Below are 21,715 nucleotides of genomic sequence, written 5' to 3' on the forward strand. Positions count from 1 at the left end.
TTTGTTCCCTTAAACTTCAGTACAGTTTGTATCATCATCATTATTATCATCATTAGTAGTAGTAGTAATTCTCCTTCTTTTCATCTTTGTGTTACTTAAGGAAAGAAAAAAAAACTTATCGAGGTACAGTACTTACGTTTGACAAGCACATATAGAATTAATTAACTGAATTATAATTGAATATATTAATTATCTCTAATTTTATAAATTCATTAGAGTGTATAAATTTGTCACCAAGGAAACAATGCTACCTGCTGCATTTATTAAAGCTCTTTTCACATTTGTACAAAGGCATTCAATACAGCATAACAATTACTGCACTTTATTTTTTTTTAAAAAAGAAACATAAATCTCCTTTTAATAACAAAGCCTACTTGAAATGATGATGTGATGAAGAAAAAAACAAGCAAGAGCTAGAGCACTTCAATATGAAGTGGGGCATCAACAAGTCTCTGAAACAGTAAGCAACAAAAACAAGAAAACCGTTGTTTTAATTTAGTAAGAGCAGCTTGTGAAGAAGTAAGTTCTCATGCCAAAATAAAAATGCAGAGTAATCATAATCGTCATGTAAATCTTTTTGAAGAGAGTGGTATGGCTGAGTAAAAATGTGTATATTCATTTACCATTTCTTCTTGTAAAGTAATTAAAATTTATGAAAAATCAATGCTCAAAAACTCATAGAAACTCATCCCATCGCTTGTAAACCCAAAATATCACCACTTAAAATTTGCACTGCGTGCAAAGTGTGTTCTTAACCTACATATCATTGCTTCACAAATTCTTTGTATAATGCCTGCTGTTTGTTCAGTAACTCTCACAAACACCCTAATTATTGAAACACTTATTAACAAGACTCCAGTGTCAAAAGTACAAATAATATGATACAATTTTACTTCTGTAAAATTCCTCCAGATCACCGAGGCTTAACTGCACAAAACCTCATATTTACACACCCTGAAAATCTGCAGTAAATTATATTCTGGAACATGCAAACTATATTTTGTCCACTGTGAATATATCACACAGCTTACTGCAGAATGTATCATATATACATGAATATAAACATAGAAAATACAATCACATATCTCCAGTAGGTCCAAACATAAAGCTATTTACAAGCTGCTTGCATTATAAGATAAGATAAGATAACCTTTATTAGTTTATTATGTGCCAAAAGTCTCTCCAGTTTTGTTTCCATCTATGGCTGTTGCTGGTACTGTCCCTCTGTGGCGGTATAGAAGTCATCCAGGACACTCTGTAGGTAGTCAAATGTAGGCCTGTCTTCAGGTCTGTTCTTCCAACAGGACATCATGATATCGTACAGCTCAGTGGGACAGTTGTCGGGCCGAGGCATCCTGTAGCCGCGCTGTATTGAGGACATCACCTCTCCTTTAGTCATGCCTGCAGACACCAAATTAGTGTAAATACTGCTGGAAAGGCTTCCAATGAGAACCTTTTTGTACTCGCCGTCACATTCTCAACCCGAAGTAGAACACAAAAGTCACCAGCAGAGGGCAGTCTTTCTCAGCATAGCGCCTTACTGCTCAGTGAGGCTGGGTCATAAAAGTTATGGTTACAGTTAGCTGTGTCAGGGGAGAGGTTTATGAAGTTCAGACCAGTATAATACAATAAAAATATCAACACAAACACTTCACTCAGTCATGTAGAGACCTGAGTCTCGACAAACATATACCAGAGTCTCAATAAACATTGGCTTGTGATGCCTATGTGTTTACAGGGTTCAAAAAAGGGACTAAATTTAAATGATTTCCTGAATACATTTTATAAGTGCACAATGATTTAAATTAGCTTTCTTTTTTTTTTCTGAGTTTGCATTATTTTTAGTTATTTAAAGTGCTTTTTTTTTACAAGTAGTATCAGCTTTTAGTTTAGCTTCAGTCATCTGTAATAACCATAAATGAATAAATATTACTTGTAAAACATACCTAATACAAACGGTTCTCCATCTGAACTCTGTATTGTTAGAATTTCCATCATATTATTGAACCCAATATTTTAATTTAATAGGTCAAGGCCCTTTAATCCATGACAATGCATTACATTTTATATAGTCATGATAAAAAGACATGGCAGGACATAATAAAAACTAACCTGGTTATCAGCAGGTCTTAAAGTTAGGTAAATTTAAGTGCAGAAGAACAGCAAAGCATGACACCATGTCATTATTTATTTACCAAAAACTAAAATGCACAAGCAGTTATCAACAGTGCTGCAGTTAATATTTACCTGGGTAAGGGATTTTCCCGTAGGTGATAATCTCATAGAGCAGGACTCCAAATGACCACATGTCAGATTTGATGGTGAAGGTGCCATAGTTAATAGCCTCTGGAGCAGTCCACTTGATGGGGAATTTGGCTCCTGTGGAATGCACACACAAACAGACACTGTGAAATTATAATTCTATTATTCCCTCACACAATCCCAAAGATCACCTGTTCTGTTTTTGTAAATGAGGTTTTAGATTCTATCTGTGTAGCTGGATTTATTTCAAAACGTCAATTGCAAATAGTTTTAGCATCCTGGGTCCAGACCAGTGATCACACGGGTTTCATAAGGTTTCATGAGTCACTTGAGAAATAGCATTCAGACACTTCCTCGTGCACTTTACTGCACAGTTACTTTAATTTGAAAAATATGAACTATGAATGATTTTTTTCCCCCCACAATTAAAAATGCCAAAACAGGTTTTTGAAAAATTCCCACCATATAAGTTAAAAGTTAAGTAATGAAAGCGGTCATCGATGACATGGTGATAGAGTGGTTAGCATTGTTGCCTGATTCTCCTTTCATAAAAAAAGAACTCCACGTCCTCAGTGTTTCATTGATTACATTGCACAGACTCTTTTGGTAAATCCTTTCTTCATTATATTAGAAGGGATTCACCCAATACAATGCACACGACAAGCATCTGCCATCTTTCCACAAAAATTCTACTCCATTTCACTCTTGTCTTGGCTATAGTGAAATGGTCACCACCGTGCTAAATGGCAAACTGACATCCAAGTCTCAGGTTTCTGAACTCTGCAGGATGTTTCTTCAGAATGTCTGTTGTTTACCACACTTTTTGTTTTTGCTGCCTAAACACTTCACTCTGTTTCAGCTGACGACAGAATCTTTATCTCATCCTTTTGTAATTCCTGAAATGCACTGTATGAAAAAAGGCAGGGTGTGGGCTGTCTTTAAGTCACTCTGGCTTCTGTCTAGCTGCTCTGCCATACGGTTCCGCTTATCAAAACGATTTCTAAAGCTCAGCTGCAGAAGCAGCCCAGTTCTTGGTCACCTCCCTGACCACGCCTAAGACTGAGACTTTATTGCTGAAGTACACAATTTGAGCATGAACCCTGTTCATTCCAAATGTTTGAAATGTCACAATCACTAAATGGTCAGTGTTTTGGAAATGGTGGTTAACCCCACACATCAGTCTCCTAGCTCGGTTCCGGTCCTCCGCTGTCCTCCAGTTTGTGGCATGTTACAGGTGTGAAATCAAAACCATACTGCGTAGGTATAAACTTTATGAAAAGACAATTCAGTTTTCCAAAATTTGACTGAAAATAGTTCTAAAACTATGTTTAATTTTTGACATTTTATTTATTTATTTTTTCTAATCGAATCATGGGGAAATGTTGGCTGTACCAAAAGGACTCCCTGCTTCATTTTAACCTTGTGAGAATGTGAAAGGAGGTAGTGTAGTTTGGGGGCATCAGAGGTATTGGTCACTGTGGTGTGATTTCAGTGAGACAAAAGTGGAGCGACTGGTACATGAAACCAAAAGTGTCTGATTCAACATAAATTTTTGCGGGTGCTTCCACTTCTCAAAAGGGGCTTTTTGTTTCACTATGTCACAAGCATCAAGCCAGGGTAGTGTCTCATTTGTGCTGGGAAAGCCCCCTTCCACAGAAAAAGTGGAGACGTGTTCAAATTCTCATACACACGCACACACATACACATAGACACAAACATACACGCACATACACATATATGCGCAAACACACATACCCATACATACACACATACACACTTACCCTCTCTGGCAGAGTACTCGTTATCCTCAATGATTCTCGCCAAGCCAAAATCTGCTATTTTACAAAGCAGGCTCTCAGACACCAGGACATTAGCCGCCCTGAGGTCTCTGTGAATATAATTCTTCTTCTCAATGTAGGCCATGCCCTCTGCTATCTGTAACAGAGCAAGAGGAAGGTGTGTAGTCTTAAGCATAAGAGTGAAAGGGAAAACAATCAAAACCTACATAAAACAGAAGAAATGTGAAAGAAAAATAATCACCCCCGTTACAAGCAATTACAAGCAAATAATAACAATCTGTTATTAGATTATGTGGATGGATGGATGGATGGATGGATGGATGGATGGATGGACACTGCCAGTGTGATGCTGGGACAGAACAACCTCATGTTTGAAAGTGAAAGTATGCAGGGTTCACAGTAGTGAGACAAGTGAGCAGCGAGGTCACAAAGAAGCATATTGGTGTAATCACCTGTGCAGAGAAATCAATGAGCTTGGGCAGCTGCAGTCTGCATCCTGTGTCGCTCTTTAAAAAGTCTAGCAGGCTCCCTAAAGACGAGACAGAACAGAAAACAGCGTCAGTGCTTTGCATGTCTGCATCTATGCCTATACTGGAGTGTCGACTCTGTGATTAGGCCACAAAATTTCATAATAACCAGTTTAGTTTTTCTAAAGACTTTTGGCATTTACCGTTTGCCATGAATTCAGTGATGATGTAGATGGGTTCTGTCTTGGTGACAACAGCGTAGAGCCGCACCAGCCTGTCGTGCTGCAGAGTCTTCATCATGTTGGCTTCATCCAAAAAAGCTTCAACCGTCATGGTTCCCGGCTTCAGCGTCTTCACTGCCACTTTGGTTGTGTTGTTGTAGTATGCTGAGTGGAGAACGTGAAGAGTAAGCATGGGGAAAGAAGAACTTTAAAGCATGATATGCTCTGCTACATGGCTTTGGACTGTTTTCAATGTTTCCCTGTGGAAACAAATACGTTTCCACAAACATTTTTGAGGAAACTGAAACAACTACACCAAACAAATGCAAATTAAAGGAAAGAACGGGAAGGAAAACACTGTGTTTACTGTTTAACGTTCAGTGACAGGTGAGAAAAATATGCCATGTTGTCAAAAGCTGACCACTGATGCATGACTGGACACATTTGTTTGCATGTTACAGTGTTTGTAAAGGTGGATTTTTGTTTCCATTTTAAGCTGGTTTCAGTTATGATGTAATGCAGCATATCTGTAAATGAATATTCCACAAAACTGCATAAAGGAAACAAGAATCCACGGAACAAATGTTGGAATCTGCTGCTACTCATAACACTCAGTGTCATTACGAAGTCAGGCATGACACCCTTTCCATCCGTTAAACACCCTGTTATTGGTAATTCAGGTAGGTGTGAATATTATCTGTCACCCAGATTGAAAGTTGCATAACTTTTATTCAGATCCTGGCAGGTGCAGTAACATATCTGCATGGAGTCACACAAACCACCTGCAACTCAACACCTCAAAGACTAAGGAACTGGTTGTGGACTTCGGGAGGTCTAGAGCAGGTCCACTGCCGGTTCAGATAGAGGGGGAGGAGGTGGAGGTGGTCAACAAGTACAAGTACCTCGGGCTGTGGGTGGACAATAAACTGGACTGGTCATGCAACACAGAACACCTGTATAAAAAAGCCCAAAGCCGACTGTACTTCCTCAGGAGGCTGAGGTCTTTTAACATCTGCAGGAAGCTCCTGAGGATGTTTTACCAGTCGGTGGTTGCTGGAGTACTTTTCTATGCTGTGGTGTGCTGGGGGAGCAGCACAGCAAAGAAGGACTCATCCAGGCTGGAGAAACTGATCAGGAGGGCTAGCTCTGTGGTCGGCATGAAGCTGGACACTCTGGTGACAGTGGCAGAGAAAAGGACATTAAAGAAACTGATGGACATTATGGACAATGCTGGGCATCCTCTGCACACGGCCATAAACAATCAGAAGAGTCTGTTCAGTGACAGGTTGCTTCTCCCAAAGACAAGAACTAACAGACTTAAAAACTCCTTTGTCCCACACGCCATCAAACTGTTTAATTCCTCTCTGGAGGGGAGAGGGAGGGGAAACAGGAGGACAAAGGAGGGAACAACTAAGCTGTAGTGCCTCTTCACCTCACTGTGCAATACCTTTTGTGCAATACTTTTGTAAATAGTCAACGGTGCAATAGACTCAATACTTGAAATGTGCAATTCACTTGTATTTTTATTTTTATTCCTATTTATTCTATTTATCCCCTTCGTATATTTTATTTATATTGTCTCTGTATTTATATATATGTGTGTGTGTATAACTCTGTAACTTCTGTCGGTGCTGTGCTTTTTTGGAAATCGAATTTCCCAGAGGAACCCACCCGAGGGATTAATAAAGTTCTATCTTATCTTATCTTATCTCTTATATCTGCTTTAGATAATGCAACTGCTGCGCAAATTCCATTGCATTCATTATTTATTCATGACTTGTTGGAAGAGCTATTCTAAAGATCCTTTGGGCCACCCTTGGGTCAGGTTGTGTTAGCTTTGTTCCCTTCGAGTTATAAGATCCTGACAAAAACCTCATTTTTGTGACTTTGGTTCAAGAACAAAGGAAAAGTTGTTGCCTTACATAATGATAATAATAATATGATTTATGGGTTGATTGAATGTCACATTGTAGCGTGGAAACTGCATACAGTACGTCAGTTTGAATGCAAAGATGTAAGGTGAGTTGTGGCCAGTTTGAACTTTTATTATAACTCCCTCTGTGTATAATTCACAGAGTTTTATTGTTTCAGAGTCAGTTATGGATGTACTGCCAACTGGTAAATTTAGTCAGCGGAGTTTCTGTAATGGTAGCACTTGCTTGTTTGTTTGTTTTTTACATAATTTTGTTGTACATGTACATCTATTCTATTCTATTATCCCAGACCTCAGTGCAAACCACAGTGAATACACCTCTATAAATTCATCACGTGTAGCTTTTTGAATCTAATTGTAAAGATGCTGTTAGTGATGTCAGACACAGTTGTCGTCGTTGAAGTTAAAATTATACCTCGAAGTATTGACGTAACTATCACATAATTTCCCACTAACAGAGACGGCACAAATGGCAACACACTTGTTCTCACATACTTCCCCTTATATTTAACGAAGTGAAAAAGCAGTTGTGTAAGTCAGAAGCCACAAAAAACAAAAAATCTTTGAAAAAAGCACATAAAAGCCGTAAAACAAAGTCAGCTTCGGTTTGTTCATGAAACTGTGCAATAAAACCTTCTCTGCGGTAGCGCTTTTTACAAATGATACGCATCTATTTGTTTGTGATCATTCCTCTGAAACCTCACACGCAAATCACCCCGCGGACTCAAACATTTCCTCCACAGACGACAGCACTCATCGACACATCAATGAGATGGTCTGAGCAGAGGCAGACATGCAGGCAGTCGAGGTTTGGGGTTTTTTTTGCAACAGAGCACGGTCCTGTACCTCATGGACAACAAAAGTAGGAAGTCATTTTTGTTTTAATTAGAGGGAAATGGAACTTCCTTGTAACGCTCACTTCCCTGCGTCTGTGTTTACTGTAAATGATAGAAGGGAATTAGACATCTTGTTCCTTCATAAAGGAGCTCATAAAAAGATATGCTCCCTTGTTACTTATCTGCTGTCTCCCAGTCTTTGATTTTCTCTTGTCAAGTGCCAAATCCATGTTAGCTGCCACTTACAGGCCGGCTGCCTTCTCGGAAATAACGCTGGGAATGTCATAGAATTCATGAGGTAATAATTAAAAGTGATAAAAGGCCACGTGCCCTACCTCTTGTGCTCTTTGTGAAACAATACTCTCGTGTATCTTAAAGGGACCTCGTTGTGGTCTTTATTTGAAGGGCTAGAGTGGTAAAAATCATTGTGCGTTCCCTTTCTTTGGCAATTTCTTCCCTTGTCAACTCTTGGACATAAAAGTCATTTCTACTCACCCATCCAGACTTCTCCAAACTGGCCTGCTCCAAGTTTCTTCACCATCTTAATAGAGTCTTTGGATATCTCCCAGGCATCCTTATCCCAAGGTTTCTGAGCTTTGGGTTTTGCACAAGGACGCTCAAGTTTACGGCACAGGCCATCCGGTTTGTCTGGAAGGCACACACACAGACAGTGCTCAGTCTTCCTAATCAATAACATAGCATGTGTAATCTTTTTGTAATGAGAAGATCAACATTGTTCTCTGATCAGCAAGTGTAGAGCAAAAGCTGGAAACCAACTAGCTTTGCTTTGCACAAACATAGGAAGCAGGTGGAGGGAGCAAAGCTGGCTCTTTTTTGTCACTTGTTTCACATTATTAGGCAAAAAGGAAGCACCCAGAGAAATCATACAGTCATTTACATACAAAGCATAATTCTACATAAGGCCACAGCTTGTATGTTTCTAAAACTTGTTTTTTTTTGGACAAACAGAATATATGAGATTTATTAGAAGAGGTATGAGCACGCTACCCCGTGAAAAGGTTGTTAAGGAAGTTACTGTAAAAGTGGCTACAGTGTTGCTGTTTTTCCTCTACAGTATTCAGTATTTTAATAATAGATTATTTTTTATTTACAGTTTTTTTTTTTACATTTATAGCATTATTAGGTTGCTTAATTTACATTATTATTACTTTATTTTTATTTGCAGTAATAAATAGTCAGTACTGTAAATGGATTTGCAGTAGAAATTAATCTTTTATTTTCCCATATAAAATAATATTTCACAGATACAACGTTTTAGTGTGAAAACAGACTTTTGGCTGCACTGTACTCACTGTGATAGTGTTTAATCATGCTGCTAATATCCCGAAAGGAGATTTTAGGAGAGATGTAGCAGCCGCCATTATCCAGCATCCTGATCTTGTAATGTTTCACTGAGTCTGTTCCCTGGGCGTCCACATCTCTGATGGACAACGAGTAACTCCCTGTGGAAAAATCATGAAGAAAAAAAAAAGAGTGACTGGTGATTCATGATCATTCAAATCAAGCACACACAATGTCACAACTCCACGTGTCCAAAGTGGAGAATGCTGCTGAATGTATGTCGGTATCTCAGAGCTACCATGGTAGCCATACCTTTTGATGTTTCACTTTCTCTGATTAGATAAGCGCCTGGCTTGTTCGCCGGTGCCAGCAGCTGCCTCTCTGCATCCTTCCTTGTGATGTCCTTGAAAAACCAACTGCACGGAACAAAAAACATAATAAATATTTGGTAACATACATAATGTTGATGCTGAATGCAAAAATGAATAATGTAATCTGAATAACATGAAGTAATATTAGGAAACAAGTACATACTCCTCTGTCTCCATGGTGTCAGCTTGGGCCACATAGTTGGATGGGATGAATCCCTCTTTGTCGTTTACCAGAGACTTCGCTTTCCACCACTCACCATGTCTGTCAGTTCATAAATATACATATACATTTTAGAACAATCATTTGCATTGACAGAGATGTTCTGAAAAGGTCTTGAAAGATGATTTTTTAAAATTAAATTCCATCGTTTAACTTAGTGTAATTCCTATATTCAGAGAAATATTATTTCTGAACTGAAATGCTATTTTGTCTCATGGGCAAGTAATTTAGCCTAAAATACATTCACACATTGCAGAAATCTTTTATAAAACGTATATGATATTTTTATAACAAAAATTTTGCATTAACTGTTTAGTTTACAGTCATTTTCATACATCCTCAGCCTCATTTTCAGAGGCTCAAAAGTTACTGGACATCACAGAGGAAGAAGACATAATATCTGAAATTGATTTACCAAGTTAAACTTTTATATTTTGTCACTGTAATTTCAACTATGAAGCCAAAAGAGATGTCTTTGCAAGTGAAGGAGACCATCATTAGTCTGAAAAAACATAATAAGCCTATCCGAGAGATGGCACAAAACTTTAGCAATGGCTAAATCCTAAATTAAGCGCATGCTGAAAAGATTGTTCCCATGGTTGAGAAAAATAGCTTCACAACCAAGTCAAGAAGAACACGCAGTGAGGATATTTGTATAACTGCCATAGTCTGCAATTGAGAAATGGCTTTCTAAATGAAAATATAGAGGGTTCAGAACACTCAGGGAGTGTCACTGGTGGGATAGATTAAGCTTGCCACAAAAGCTAAACAAAATTTGGACAGATGAAACAAAATATAGAGAAGGAAGGAACCAGGCCATGATTAAAAAGAATAAAAAGAAATTTGGGGATTTTTTGCTTTGAATTTTTTGAGTTGTGAAGTGAAGAGAGAAGCCATCTGACGGACTGGGGGAGAGGACAGGGAGACAGGGGGCCTGAAAGCTGAAGGCTTTTAAATATTCTAAGAACCACAATAAAGTGCTTTACTGGGATGATGTGGTACGACGAGGTCTTTAACATAAGACAGGACCTGATCGTCCAGCACTTTCAATGTGAGGAGAAGAATTTTAGATCGGCATTAAACAGAGAGCCAATGAAGAGAAGCCAATATGGGAGAAATACGCTCTCACTTTCTAGCCCCTGATTAAAAATCCAGACTACAAAGAATTTTTATTCAAATAGTAAAAAATAATCTTTATATGTAAAAGGGTGTCAGTTTGTCTATCTAAAACTGGGGGGCTATATATAACAGTGGAAGTGATTCTTGCCATTTGTAGAAATGATGACACATTTTCTGAGAATGAATCAGTGTACCATAAATACCAGACACTCACTCTTCTAGAATTTTCATCTTTTCTCCCTTCTTGAATCCTAAGTCATCGGGATGTACAGCTTCATATGGGAAAAGGGCAACCACTATTTTACCCACCCCCTTTTGTTCTGAAATAGGAAAGAGAAAATTGTCATCATTTAACACATGCAAATAGGCTCATAGATCAATACAAAGGTTGTTCTATTTTTAAACTATGTAAAGACACGGGGGACAACATGTACAGAAACGTCAGACAGAAGCAATTATAGGGCATGCACCTAGCTTATCAGTTTACTCAACCTACTTATAAGTAGCTGTAGTCTCAATCAGTAATGACTAATGATAATTTTATGTTTAAATTGCAACTTCGTTGGATGTACTTAAACGCCTTTGTGTACATTGCTAAGATAAAAGAGTTTTAATATAATGCGGAAAATTACATGGTCAAATGTAGTGACTAGCCTTCCTATAAGGATCTCTTTTCTAAATAAAAACTATCATAACTAAGATTACTTTCTATTTTAACCTATACTCATATATTTGACTGGTTTATTTATTCTAAAGTTTAGCTTTAGAATAATTTTCTTAGTGAATTTGCTAAATTAGTAAATAAACCTTGAATCAGTCAAAATTTGCCGGTGAAATCTCAAAATGAGTCAAAGTTAAAAAACTAACAAAAGAAGATGAAGATTTTGTCTTTCATGACTATGAGGACTTCTGGGGCCTAACTGTTTCACTATACATACTTTGAGGTGAGTGAATTCCCTATTACCTTAGAAGCTACCACATACAGGTGTTACCAGAAGTACGGTATAGTAGTACGAAACAATGAACAGACAGCAGATAAATAAACAAAAAACAAGGAAGAAAGGGTCGTACCCTCCATTTTTTGGAACACCTGACCCGGTAACAGTGAGTTATTCTGCAAAAGGAAACAATATTAAAGTTACACAGTGTCATTCTATCATCATTACTTCCATTATTTTAAGGCAGACATTATTTACATAGAGATTTTTGCACAGACTTTTGTCATTTCCTTGTAATAGATGTCATCTTTTGCAAATGGGAAATTCTATTAGGCAGGAAACATTGAGCAACTTTTTTCAAAAACAAAAAGAAAGGTCATATCTTTGATGCAATATGTAAAGAAAACTGAATCATTCTGTTCTTCATACAATACAATAATGACGAAAAAACCAAATGACGATTATAAGTCAATTTTTGATTGAATGAAAACAATAGCATGCTTTCCATTTATGATTTGACTTTTTGTTATCTAACGATTTTGTTGCTGTTAACACTCAACCACACTTGAGATTTGAGTGTAAGGTCCACCCAAGTCTTACTACTTACCGTGTTGACTTTTGGATTAAAGGTGGGGTCTCTAACATAGCGTGACTGTTCAGAATGGACAGCATGTTGGCCCATTTTTTGGTCCACACCTCCGCTCAGACCTTGATTTAGCGTGGATTTCATGCAGCCCATTCTGTCTGCACGAGGAAGTGAGAAAAAGAAAGATTGAAAAAAGCTGTTACAAATATACCATTTACACCTGCTGAAAAAACACAATGCGTATAAAGTGTGGCAGCAGACACCTGTGACTCTTCAGTTCTTACATGTGAAAATAAAGATCCAAACTGGTGTCATGTTTCCAGTGTTATTTATAAGTTCAACATAAAGGGGAAGATAACAAGAAGTGAGAATAATAAGTTGTTTCACAAAAACAAACTGCTGCACATGTGCAAATGTAACTGTAATAACTCCACGGCAGACCTGTCCTCGGTTCCATGCTTTTCAGCATCTTTATTATCACCGTTGCTGTCCTTGCACGTGGCTGCAGCTTTGCAGTTCGCAGTCAAACACACTAACACCAACCACATCAGGACCTATAAGTGAATGTGGCGTGATTGCTCATGCTGTCCAGCTGCCTCCCTCGCAGCCGCACCACACCACTGACTGTACTGACTTTTATACTGCACTCTGATTTACATCTTATGGGAATGTCACAGGAAAGGTGCAGCACCACTTAGCACCAGATATATAAAAATAATGATGTCGACCTCTAACTGGATTGTTAACATAATAGGGGTGCAAAGGCATTGCTGAGTAATACTCTTTCAATCATACATCAAAAGGTGTAAACAAAAAACCCAACTTTTATCATATTTATATGGGGAAGTATGTCCAGTACGATGGGTGTTTTTTTCCACCATTTTGCTCAAAACACAGACTGTTCTGTCTACAATGCGTTTTAATTTCTTGCTCTGTTTTTAGGGATGTTTCAGTGACCAAGTAAGCTGCTGCTGTCTTTGCCACTTTCAGGAAAAGAGCTTTCAGTAAAAACGAGAAGCAGAACAGGGAGGATTTGATGATGCAGTGTAGCCAAAATAGACTTGAATGAGACATTCTGCTACTTCTGCCTCTATATCCATAGCATTAGCGTCTTACAAGACCTGATGAGGTTTTACATGCACAGGTTGTGGACTGAGCACACGCTTTGTATCATTTATATCAGACCTGGGTGGGTTTAAAATACATATAAGTCCAAAATGCATATCTTCATTTGTGAGCTTTGAATGCCACCTTCAAGCTTCTGGCAGAGCCATTATTCACCATTAAAGCTTATGCTAAGCTAGACTAATGACTTGCTGGATTCAGCTATATATTTAACAAGATTACAACTGGTAACAGTCTTTTAATCTAACTTTCAGCAACACCATGGTAACCAATGTTTCCAGTAGTCTAAATGTCATTAGCCATGGCACTTCTTACACAAACTCTAATATTTCAGGTGAAAAATTCTACGTTTGTTGAGTTGAGTAACTTTGAGTTACTGCTGTAACTCAACGAAAATTCAATAAAAATGTGAATGTCTCAAAGTAGTTCTTTAGAAAAAAATATGTCACAATGTCACTGCTGCTTCCCTGTATTCTGACATGGCTGCAATTTATCCAATGGTGGTTTCTGTTCAGGGAAATCAAACATGTATTGCTGCAGTTTGCTGCATTGTTTTTTCTTCTTTTGACTTTTGTGTGGGTAGCTAACCAGCATGAAGCCCACCGCCACCAATGTGCACTGGTGATGTTGGTTTTTATGAGAGAGAGGTGTTATAAGTTTTAAAATGTATAAAAGTCAAAAACATTAAAAGTATGTATCTCCTATATTGTAGTTTTAAGGACAAACAAAGTGATATTTGTACCTTGAGTTTAACAATTAAAATATTTTACAAAGGTAATGTGTGAACATAAAAAGGATTTTTATATATGAGTAACTGTCTAAATTAAAACTAAACTTCCTATGAGCGTGAGAAACACCACCTTTAAAACCATTTATACTTAGATTGTCAAGCAATATGGCTTAAAAGCACAAACATATAAAGCACTAAAATTAAACCAGGTCAAATCAACTTTGAGTGCTTCCCTACAGGGAAAAAAAAGGGGAAAAAAAAGAACAAAACATGTTGCTGTAGAGCAGAAGTGCACGTTGGTTTTTAACATCTGTTATTCAAAGTACAACGGAAAAATAAATAAATAAAAAGCTTCTGTCCTTAACCAGGAAACTAAAGTGCACAGCTGAACTGCAGAGAAAAGGGGAACATGTTCAACTAGTCCTGTAGGTCAGCAAATAGCCTTTTAAAATTTTTAAAAAGCTAGAACAGAAGTTCTAAGGAGATGAGATATTCTTTGATGAATTGTGTTAGGGAAGTCAGAAAATAAAACAGGGCAAAACAAGAAAGAAAACCCCCACAAAAAATGAATTAGCGTGGGTTGTTTTGGGTTTTTTTTGTTTGTTTTTTGTTTTTTTAGTGCTAGCTAACATGCTCTTCATACTGGCGCTAACATGTTGATTTTGCTAATGCTAATGTACGTATGCTAATTGGAGAAAGCACTGCTTAGGCTGGCAGAAATATTATTAGGTTATTATATTGAGGCATATTAGGTTTTCGACCAAGCCAAACAGCTTAAATGAAATTTTGACTTGATAACATTATTATCAGTAATAGTAAGGTAGTACATTTTAGGGAAGAAAATATGACAAATCCCAACAATAGGGTTCATCTGGAAATATTTGATCTGATACCAAAGTTTTTCTTTACCAACACCAAAACCTTGCATTCTGCATGCTAAAAGCATTTACTTCTGTTGCTTCTAGGCTGCCGGTGATAGCAAAGCACAGCTATCCTACCATATAACGTTAAAAATAGTTAATATCTTATATTCATGTGGAAAGACTGAGTGCTGAATAAAGTTGCTGGACCTAGCTGGCCTGAATTGAGTTGTTTGAGTAGGGGGGGGGGGGGACACACCATTAACCTAATGCAAATACAAAGCAAGCACACCTGAAAACCAGCCTACAACACATTTGTGAACTGAGATGGCAGGGAGTAAATGTAAAGAAAATGGTAAAACCATATTTTTCTTGGTAGAAAAAGGTCAGTGAATGCATTAGCCAGCGGTTTGGCAGGTTTGCACAGGCTTGTTTTGCACTTTGTTGGTTCAGTGCCTCTGTTATATTTTTAACTTGTCAGCAAACAGCCGGAAACTAGGGGTCTGAAAGGCTTAAGGGCACACACGCATGATATATTGGACTATGACACACACACACACAGACACACACTTCCTCCTTTTGCAATAGACTGAGGAAAAGTCTGGATACGTCAATAAATGCAGTGAATTTTAATGTTTAATCCGTCGCTATACCATACATGAAACCATAGGAATAAAACTTTTGTAATAGAAAATAAAGCACTGATTTTAAACATGTTGCACTGTAGAGAATTTTCCTTAAACTAATTATACTTAATGTGAGTTATGATTGTGCTTAATGAATAAAGCGTCCACAAAAACACAGAACAAAAAAAAATCAATTTAATAAAACTTCTTACATTTACTTTTTTCCTACTAATAAAAAAAAGTTACATACACTTTTACCTCTCCTAATGCGTCTGTGTAAACCAAGCATGCGTCTGCCTGATGTCACTTGGACATTACAGCTTACCTGTCTCAGTCTGTATCCTTGGTTAAGAAAACGGTTAATCCAAAATGTAGAGCCGTTTCACTCCTCAGCTACGTCCTCTCTGTGCTTGACATGGAAGTGGGTGACACATGCAGTGCGTTGGTGTTGAGGTGGTTTGACAAGTGGGTCAGCTGGCCGACCTGGACTGTTATACCAATGAGTGAATGAGGAACTGGTTGGGGATTTTTCTTTCTTAGTGAAACTTCCTGGTACAATTGTCTAATGATTATTTGCATAATCAGCACTGCACACACACACACACACACACACACACACACACACACACACACACACACACACACACACACACAGAGTGAAAGAGACTGAAAGACACAGCAGACAGATGGCCTTTCAGCGCTACACGTATGGAAATACTATACGTTTAACCTGAAGTGGGGGAGAATTTTCCAGTGTGTCATAGAATCCCTTTAATTTAATCTAATCCTGTTAAAAAATATTTTTAAAAATTCCTCTCATGTCCTTTTTAGAAAAAACAATAATTAAATAAGTCATTCTATACACATATATATATACATTAGTTGTTCACAGTTGAAGTCTAATGCACGTTTCATAAATTCTCCCACAGTGCTACCTGCTGGTCAAACCGCAGGCGTACAGCAGCACAGAAGACTTGCATTTTCCCTCTTGTCCAGTTTATTTCACTTTGTTTGACACGGAGAGTAGAAAATACGGTTATGCACATTCAGACAAACATCTACAAATTTCACAGAATCATGCACCTGCCAAAATCCAACATGCTGAACAGCTGCATTTACACAGTCTAATTTGAAACCAGAGTGAGCCCCGAAACAGTTACATGGCAGTTTACAATCTAAACACCTGATTGAGTGAGGATTACAAAATAAACATTTATAGCTACATTATCTTCAGTATGATTGACTTACTGTCAAGCTGGAGGATTACAGGAAGGTTATAGTTCGCAAAAATGGTGAAGAAAATGACAACACAGAGTTTTGTGCATGCGTGGTGGTCTGTACAGATGATAACATCAGCTAGCTATTACACACAGTAGCAGGAACATAGCTCAGGCTCAGTGTCAGAAAACAAACAAACAAACAATGTTATAAATCCTGGAAGCTCCGCGGTGTATTGCATATCTACATTTAAGGAACAGTTTGACATTTTGGGCAATGCACTTTCTTAGTGAACTGATGACAGATGACAAGATCAATCTCTTAACAATGTAGCTGGAGCCTGCAGATAATTAGCTTAGCTGTCAAGTATAAAGAGTGTTTATTATGCTAATTTGCAGCTCACTGGTACACTAGAGTAGTGTTGCAAGATTTATGATTTTTAGAATCCTTAATTATCTCATAGAGTTGGTTACGCACTCCCTGGAGGTCACGTCACCTCTCATCCCCCTGCACGCTAAAAAGTGAAGGTAATGTGGGGCCAGTGTATTATAATGTGAAGCCAACAGCTCTGATCCAAGCAACATTATGTGACAAAACAGCTCATCAATGCCATATATGATATTACATTATACTATTTTAACATGATTCAAATGCAACAGGTTTTTATCAGTGACCTGTGTGCATATCTGACAGTTAGCAAAATGTAAGATTTGGGTGAATTTTTTTTTATGCTAATCTTTTAATTGTAACCTGTAAGGACGTTTCTGTTATCTAATTCATTTGTTTACTTCATATTAGTCAATATGTCCATCTGCAGGCCACCTCAGCGCTAACCATAGACCAGACAACATCACCCATATGTGTCTGAATTCCTACTTTAAGCATTTCTGTCATCACTGTCTTGGTCTTTTGAAACTGGAGGTTAAGAGAGAGGATTGGATGTCAGTGTGAAAGCAAACACTCAGTGGTTAACGAGTTATTAGTCAATGAGTAGATCCTAATAATCCTTCCGAGACTTAAAATGACCATAATTTACAAAACTGACTCAGTGTTTTATCTGGTATGACCTGATATGAGGGGCTGAGCCCATAAACACAGCAGGAAAGTTTTTAGAGGCCATGTCTGGGGGTCATTTTCCACTAAAGACCTCAATAGGACTAGAAATCGTCTTGGAACAGGGGTATGTCATAACTTCGTGTCGGTGTTGTTCCTGCATCATCTGGGATCAACATTGCAACTGACCAGTCATGTTCTTGTGATGTCATAGCTTTACAATGTCAAGAAAAAAACAACTTTTGGATCAAATGGTAAAAATTTCAAGTGCTTTACTTATTATTTAATACCATATATTAAATAATATATATATAATATATTAAATAATTATAATAATAACTGTATTATCAAGTTAGGTTTGCTGTTAGCCAAATGACTCGTGGTTTACTAGTGACAGTTTTTAACAGCATTCACTAGCTTCTTAGCAAGTGCTAACTGAATGCTCAGTTGCTATGTTAATCCTGGACCAACAATATTATTATGATGTACATAAAACACAGCACAGAGACATCAGATTGAGATCTTGCAACCACATCTATTGCCCCCTGGTGGCTATTAAGACAAACTCTAGCTACATGCATTATATAGCACATAGACATTTTATCATTTCATTAGCAAGAAAGTGAAGAAATGCATTTACAAAAATATCAAACCATTCCTCAAAGGTCGTGATAATGAAATTGTTAAAAAAAAACAAAAAACCCTTTTGTAAGTATAAACATTTTTTTTTAAACATGTATATCATCAATCTTTAATCACTGAGCGACTGACATTTAAACTGACTGAAAGTGCAATATTAAGTAATATTGGTGTCAACAGACCACAAGGCTACTGCTCTGTTGCATCCTGCTGCTTTCTACAGTACAGAACAGTGAACACACTCTTCAGCATATAAACAAGAAGTCAAACCGCAGCATTGTCCTCTCAGGTTTACTTCAGCCCAATCCATTTTCCTCTGCAATATTATCAACTTAGCGTTAGCATAAAGCCATTAACTGGCAGTACAATCTATCAGCACCACTACTTCTACAGACATGCTACTCCCACTGTGAGCCATTACTTCAGCACATTACTTCAGCACATGGTCTTACAAATTGCTTCAACTACTATAAAACTCACAAAGGAGCCACGTCTATTTTCTTCCTGTATTTCAGTCCCCCAACCTATATTGTTTAGTAACTAAGACTGAAAATAAAATTAGCTTTACAAGAGCTACAAATTGGCCTCTCTGCTTACCCCCGATTCTGAAAAGCACCCTGCAATCAATCTGTTATTCTAGTGCACAGCAGAGCCCACTGGGTGTTCACATTACAGCACTTCTCGAGTTGAATTTGGAAGACTGTGCCCTGCTTGAAGGCATATCAGCAGTGACGGTACTACCCTCCAGCCACCAGCCCACTTTGGACAAACAGGTTCATCATGGTGGGAGCCTCACTCCATCCTGCAAATCTCTGTCTGCGGGCTGGAGTGTGCTGCAGGTTAGCTGTTCCTCTGCTCCGCCTCCCTCTGAGCCGAAGAGGAGGAGCTCTGGCTGTCCTCAGTGTCGTCTCCATCTACAAAAAAAAGAAGAAAAAAAAAGAAAGCAGGTTAGAACACCACATTAAAAACTTTCTGGATGCTATCAGCTGTGTAATTATTGCTTTAAAAAAAAAAAGAGAAAAAAAAAGAGTAAAATACACCATAACATCCACTGTTTGCAATAACTTATCTCTTCTGCTAGATGTGTTCTTCAACTGGAACAACCACTTCATTTGTCCTCGCCCTCTTTATATAACCAAAAGATAATTACTTCTCCTGGTGGTAGGAAGTATAGCAGGGCTCATTTCTACCTTTGTTTGGGTTAGTTAAAGTACAAAAATAATGATTTTAAAGTTTTTAGTGTAGGTCGGTGCAAGGAGCACCCTCCAGAGCTGAAAAATGAAGCCAACAAGGGAGTGGCAAAAACTGCAGTTCCTCCAGGTGGCACTAGATGAGGTTGACTCTAAAAGTGAGTACACTCAAAGATGGCTTTGATCTCCATGTGTAGTTTTCCCATATTTTATAACTCATCCACCTGCATAACTGAGGCAGCTGCAGCTGATCGCTGCCTGCTAGGACACGTCCACTGCTCTGAGTCCTTAGACTGGACCTCCTCACTGTGTGTGTTGTTGTATCCTTTTGGAGCATTTATCTGATCACTATTATGGTTTGCTATTTGGTACAGACCACCTCAGAAGTTTGGCTCTCATTTTCACAGTGAAGACTAAGCATTACCTTTTCAGATCCTCTGGACTTCCTCGGGATGGTGCATGGCTTTAGATGTGTTAAGGCAGCATTACTTTTCAGCTTTCCGTTGAAATTGAAAGGTGTTAAATTTGTTATAGTTTGTATAAGTTCTTAAGATGTTCTGTAACTTCTATTTTCCTTACTTTTTTTAACCATGTCCTCATATGTATGTTCTCCTTGTATATATAGATATATGCCTATTTATCTATTGCCTATTTAAAAACTTTTTTGGATACAGAGACTAAAGTGAACCAGAGTCAAATTCCTTGTTTATGTGCACAAACTAGGCCAAATAAAAATTATTCTGATAACCATCTTAAACTCCTGCGTAGATGGTAGATGGCTTCTCCTCCCTGAACCTGATTCTGCCAGGTCTCTTCCTGTTTAAAAGAACTTCTTTCTTCTCACTGTCGCCAAGTGTTTGCTCACAGAGGATTGTTTGATTACAGTAGTAGTACAGTAGCATCTTTACCTTGTTGTAAATTGGCCCTATATAAATAAAACAGAGTGGAATTTATATACAGGATTTTGTGCGACCAGACAGTTAAATTCTGATTCCGATCCCAGGGGTGGTACACCCCAAACAAATCAGTGTAGCGTATTACCTCCTCCTCCTGCGTTGATGTGCAGCTGGGACAGAGACAGGGTGAGGGGCATCTCTCTTCCCTCAGGGTCGGTGGGACTCTGCAGGATGTCATGCAGGGCGTTCCTCCGGCCCGTCCTGCCAGAAGCGATGAAGTCTGCGTATGTGGCCTCAACATCAGACATCGCTCACGCATTGTTCACACAGCAACACCTACAAGAAGAGCAGCTGTACATTTACTCTCAGTGGTTCACCTACACACACCACAGTGTGTACTTTTGCAACTCATTGTGTAATGCAGGGTTGCTTGAAAGGTCTTGTGATATTATGATAGTGCTACTTTACAAACGACACGAAAAGAGGCAATAAGGATACCATGTGTTGTTTCAATAAGTCAATTCAACCATTAAATATCTGTACCTGCGCAGGGAGGCACGTGTGTCAGTGTTCTCTGTCTTAAGCCTGAACAATCTTGTGTCATTCATTTGCACAGCTATTCGGTCCTTTGGTAATCCGGCCATAAAGCAGGCCTTCAAGTCCTCAAGTCAAGAACCAGGTGAAGTCCGTCTACCACAAAAACACGTGACAGGATTTCGTTCCGTTTAAGTCCGGTTCTCAGTATTTCCTTACCTTCAGTGATGACGTATCTGTTGGAAGAACTCGGCGCTACATTGTGTAGGGAGGGAGGGACTTCACTCAAAGCAGCACAACGGGCCCGACATCATATCAAACGACCAAACAGAACAAACAACACAAAACCAAAGGAATAAACTACAAGTATATGTGGCCAAAAAACCACCGAAGCCAAGCAACGAGACTTCGGTACCAACACAGTGAGATTACGCTACATAGCGCGATGTGCCCGGGCTTGAAATCACCGAATATCAATCACACCAGCAGGACGGTTTGAAAAGTCCTTAATCTATTCTCCATGGCCGCCGCATCTTCCTCCTTCGCGACCAATGAGCAGACGGCAATCCGTATCTGATCGCTCATTGGACAGCGGGCACAAAAGGATGAGAGGAGAGAGCTCTGAGCAGCACCGATGCTTATGATGTGTTTCACGTCACCTCGTAAAAATGACAACCAAAACACTAAACTCAAATATATCCATTATTTAACATAGAAAATAAATACACTATAATGTAGGTTCATTCGAAATTTATTCAGTGTTAGTTCTTTATAAATTTTTTTATTGTTA

At 38.4% G+C, this 21,715-nt stretch overlaps 2 protein-coding genes across 3 annotated transcripts; both read right to left on the minus strand.

Moving 5' to 3' along the window:
- Positions 1-240: 240 nt before the first annotated feature.
- On the minus strand, positions 241-15,883 carry lyn (LYN proto-oncogene, Src family tyrosine kinase). The gene is made up of 13 exons (XM_085438416.1): positions 15,721-15,883; positions 12,076-12,212; positions 11,602-11,644; positions 10,745-10,850; positions 9,355-9,453; positions 9,133-9,236; positions 8,832-8,981; positions 8,014-8,166; positions 4,732-4,914; positions 4,514-4,590; positions 4,044-4,197; positions 2,248-2,379; positions 241-1,401 (listed from the first exon to the last, which is right to left on the minus strand). The coding sequence occupies exons 2-13, from the start codon at positions 12,205-12,207 to the stop codon at positions 1,199-1,201; spliced, it is 1,536 nt and encodes a 511-aa protein (XP_085294542.1). The 5' UTR covers positions 12,208-12,212; positions 15,721-15,883; the 3' UTR covers positions 241-1,198.
- Positions 15,884-16,381: 498 nt separating this feature from the next.
- Positions 16,382-21,486, minus strand: LOC146688307 (cAMP-dependent protein kinase inhibitor alpha-like). Of its 2 annotated transcripts, none has more exons than XM_085439688.1 (3): positions 21,145-21,486; positions 20,537-20,727; positions 16,382-19,219 (listed from the first exon to the last, which is right to left on the minus strand). In XM_085439688.1, exons 2-3 carry the CDS (start codon positions 20,697-20,699, stop codon positions 19,146-19,148), a joined length of 237 nt encoding a protein of 78 aa, XP_085295814.1. In that variant the 5' UTR covers positions 20,700-20,727; positions 21,145-21,486; the 3' UTR covers positions 16,382-19,145. The 2 variants fall into 2 exon arrangements, with proteins under 2 accessions (XP_085295814.1, XP_085295816.1); XM_085439690.1 differs by lacking the exon at positions 21,145-21,486 and adding an exon at positions 20,935-21,112.
- Positions 21,487-21,715: the final 229 nt, after the last annotated feature.

This window comes from Copadichromis virginalis, linkage group LG18, assembly GCF_057382275.1.
Source record: "Copadichromis virginalis isolate Kocher_CV1m ecotype Utaka linkage group LG18, C_Virginalis_male_GT1.1, whole genome shotgun sequence".
NCBI lineage: Eukaryota > Metazoa > Chordata > Actinopteri > Cichliformes > Cichlidae > Copadichromis > Copadichromis virginalis.

Coding starts and splice junctions, on each gene's coding strand:
- lyn (XM_085438416.1), bottom strand. CDS start 12,207: ATGGGCTGCATGAAATCCACGCTAAATCAAGGTCTGAGCGGAGGTGTG. Junction 9,237..9,354: donor GACACCATGGAGACAGAGGA/GTATGTACTTGT, acceptor TGTTCCGTGCAG/TTGGTTTTTCAAGGACATCA. Junction 8,982..9,132: donor AGAAAGTGAAACATCAAAAG/GTATGGCTACCA, acceptor ATTTTTCCACAG/GGAGTTACTCGTTGTCCATC.
- LOC146688307 (XM_085439688.1), bottom strand. CDS start 20,699: ATGTCTGATGTTGAGGCCACATACGCAGACTTCATCGCTTCTGGCAGG. Junction 19,220..20,536: donor CATCAACGCAGGAGGAGGAG/GTAATACGCTAC, acceptor TTTTTTTTGTAG/ATGGAGACGACACTGAGGAC.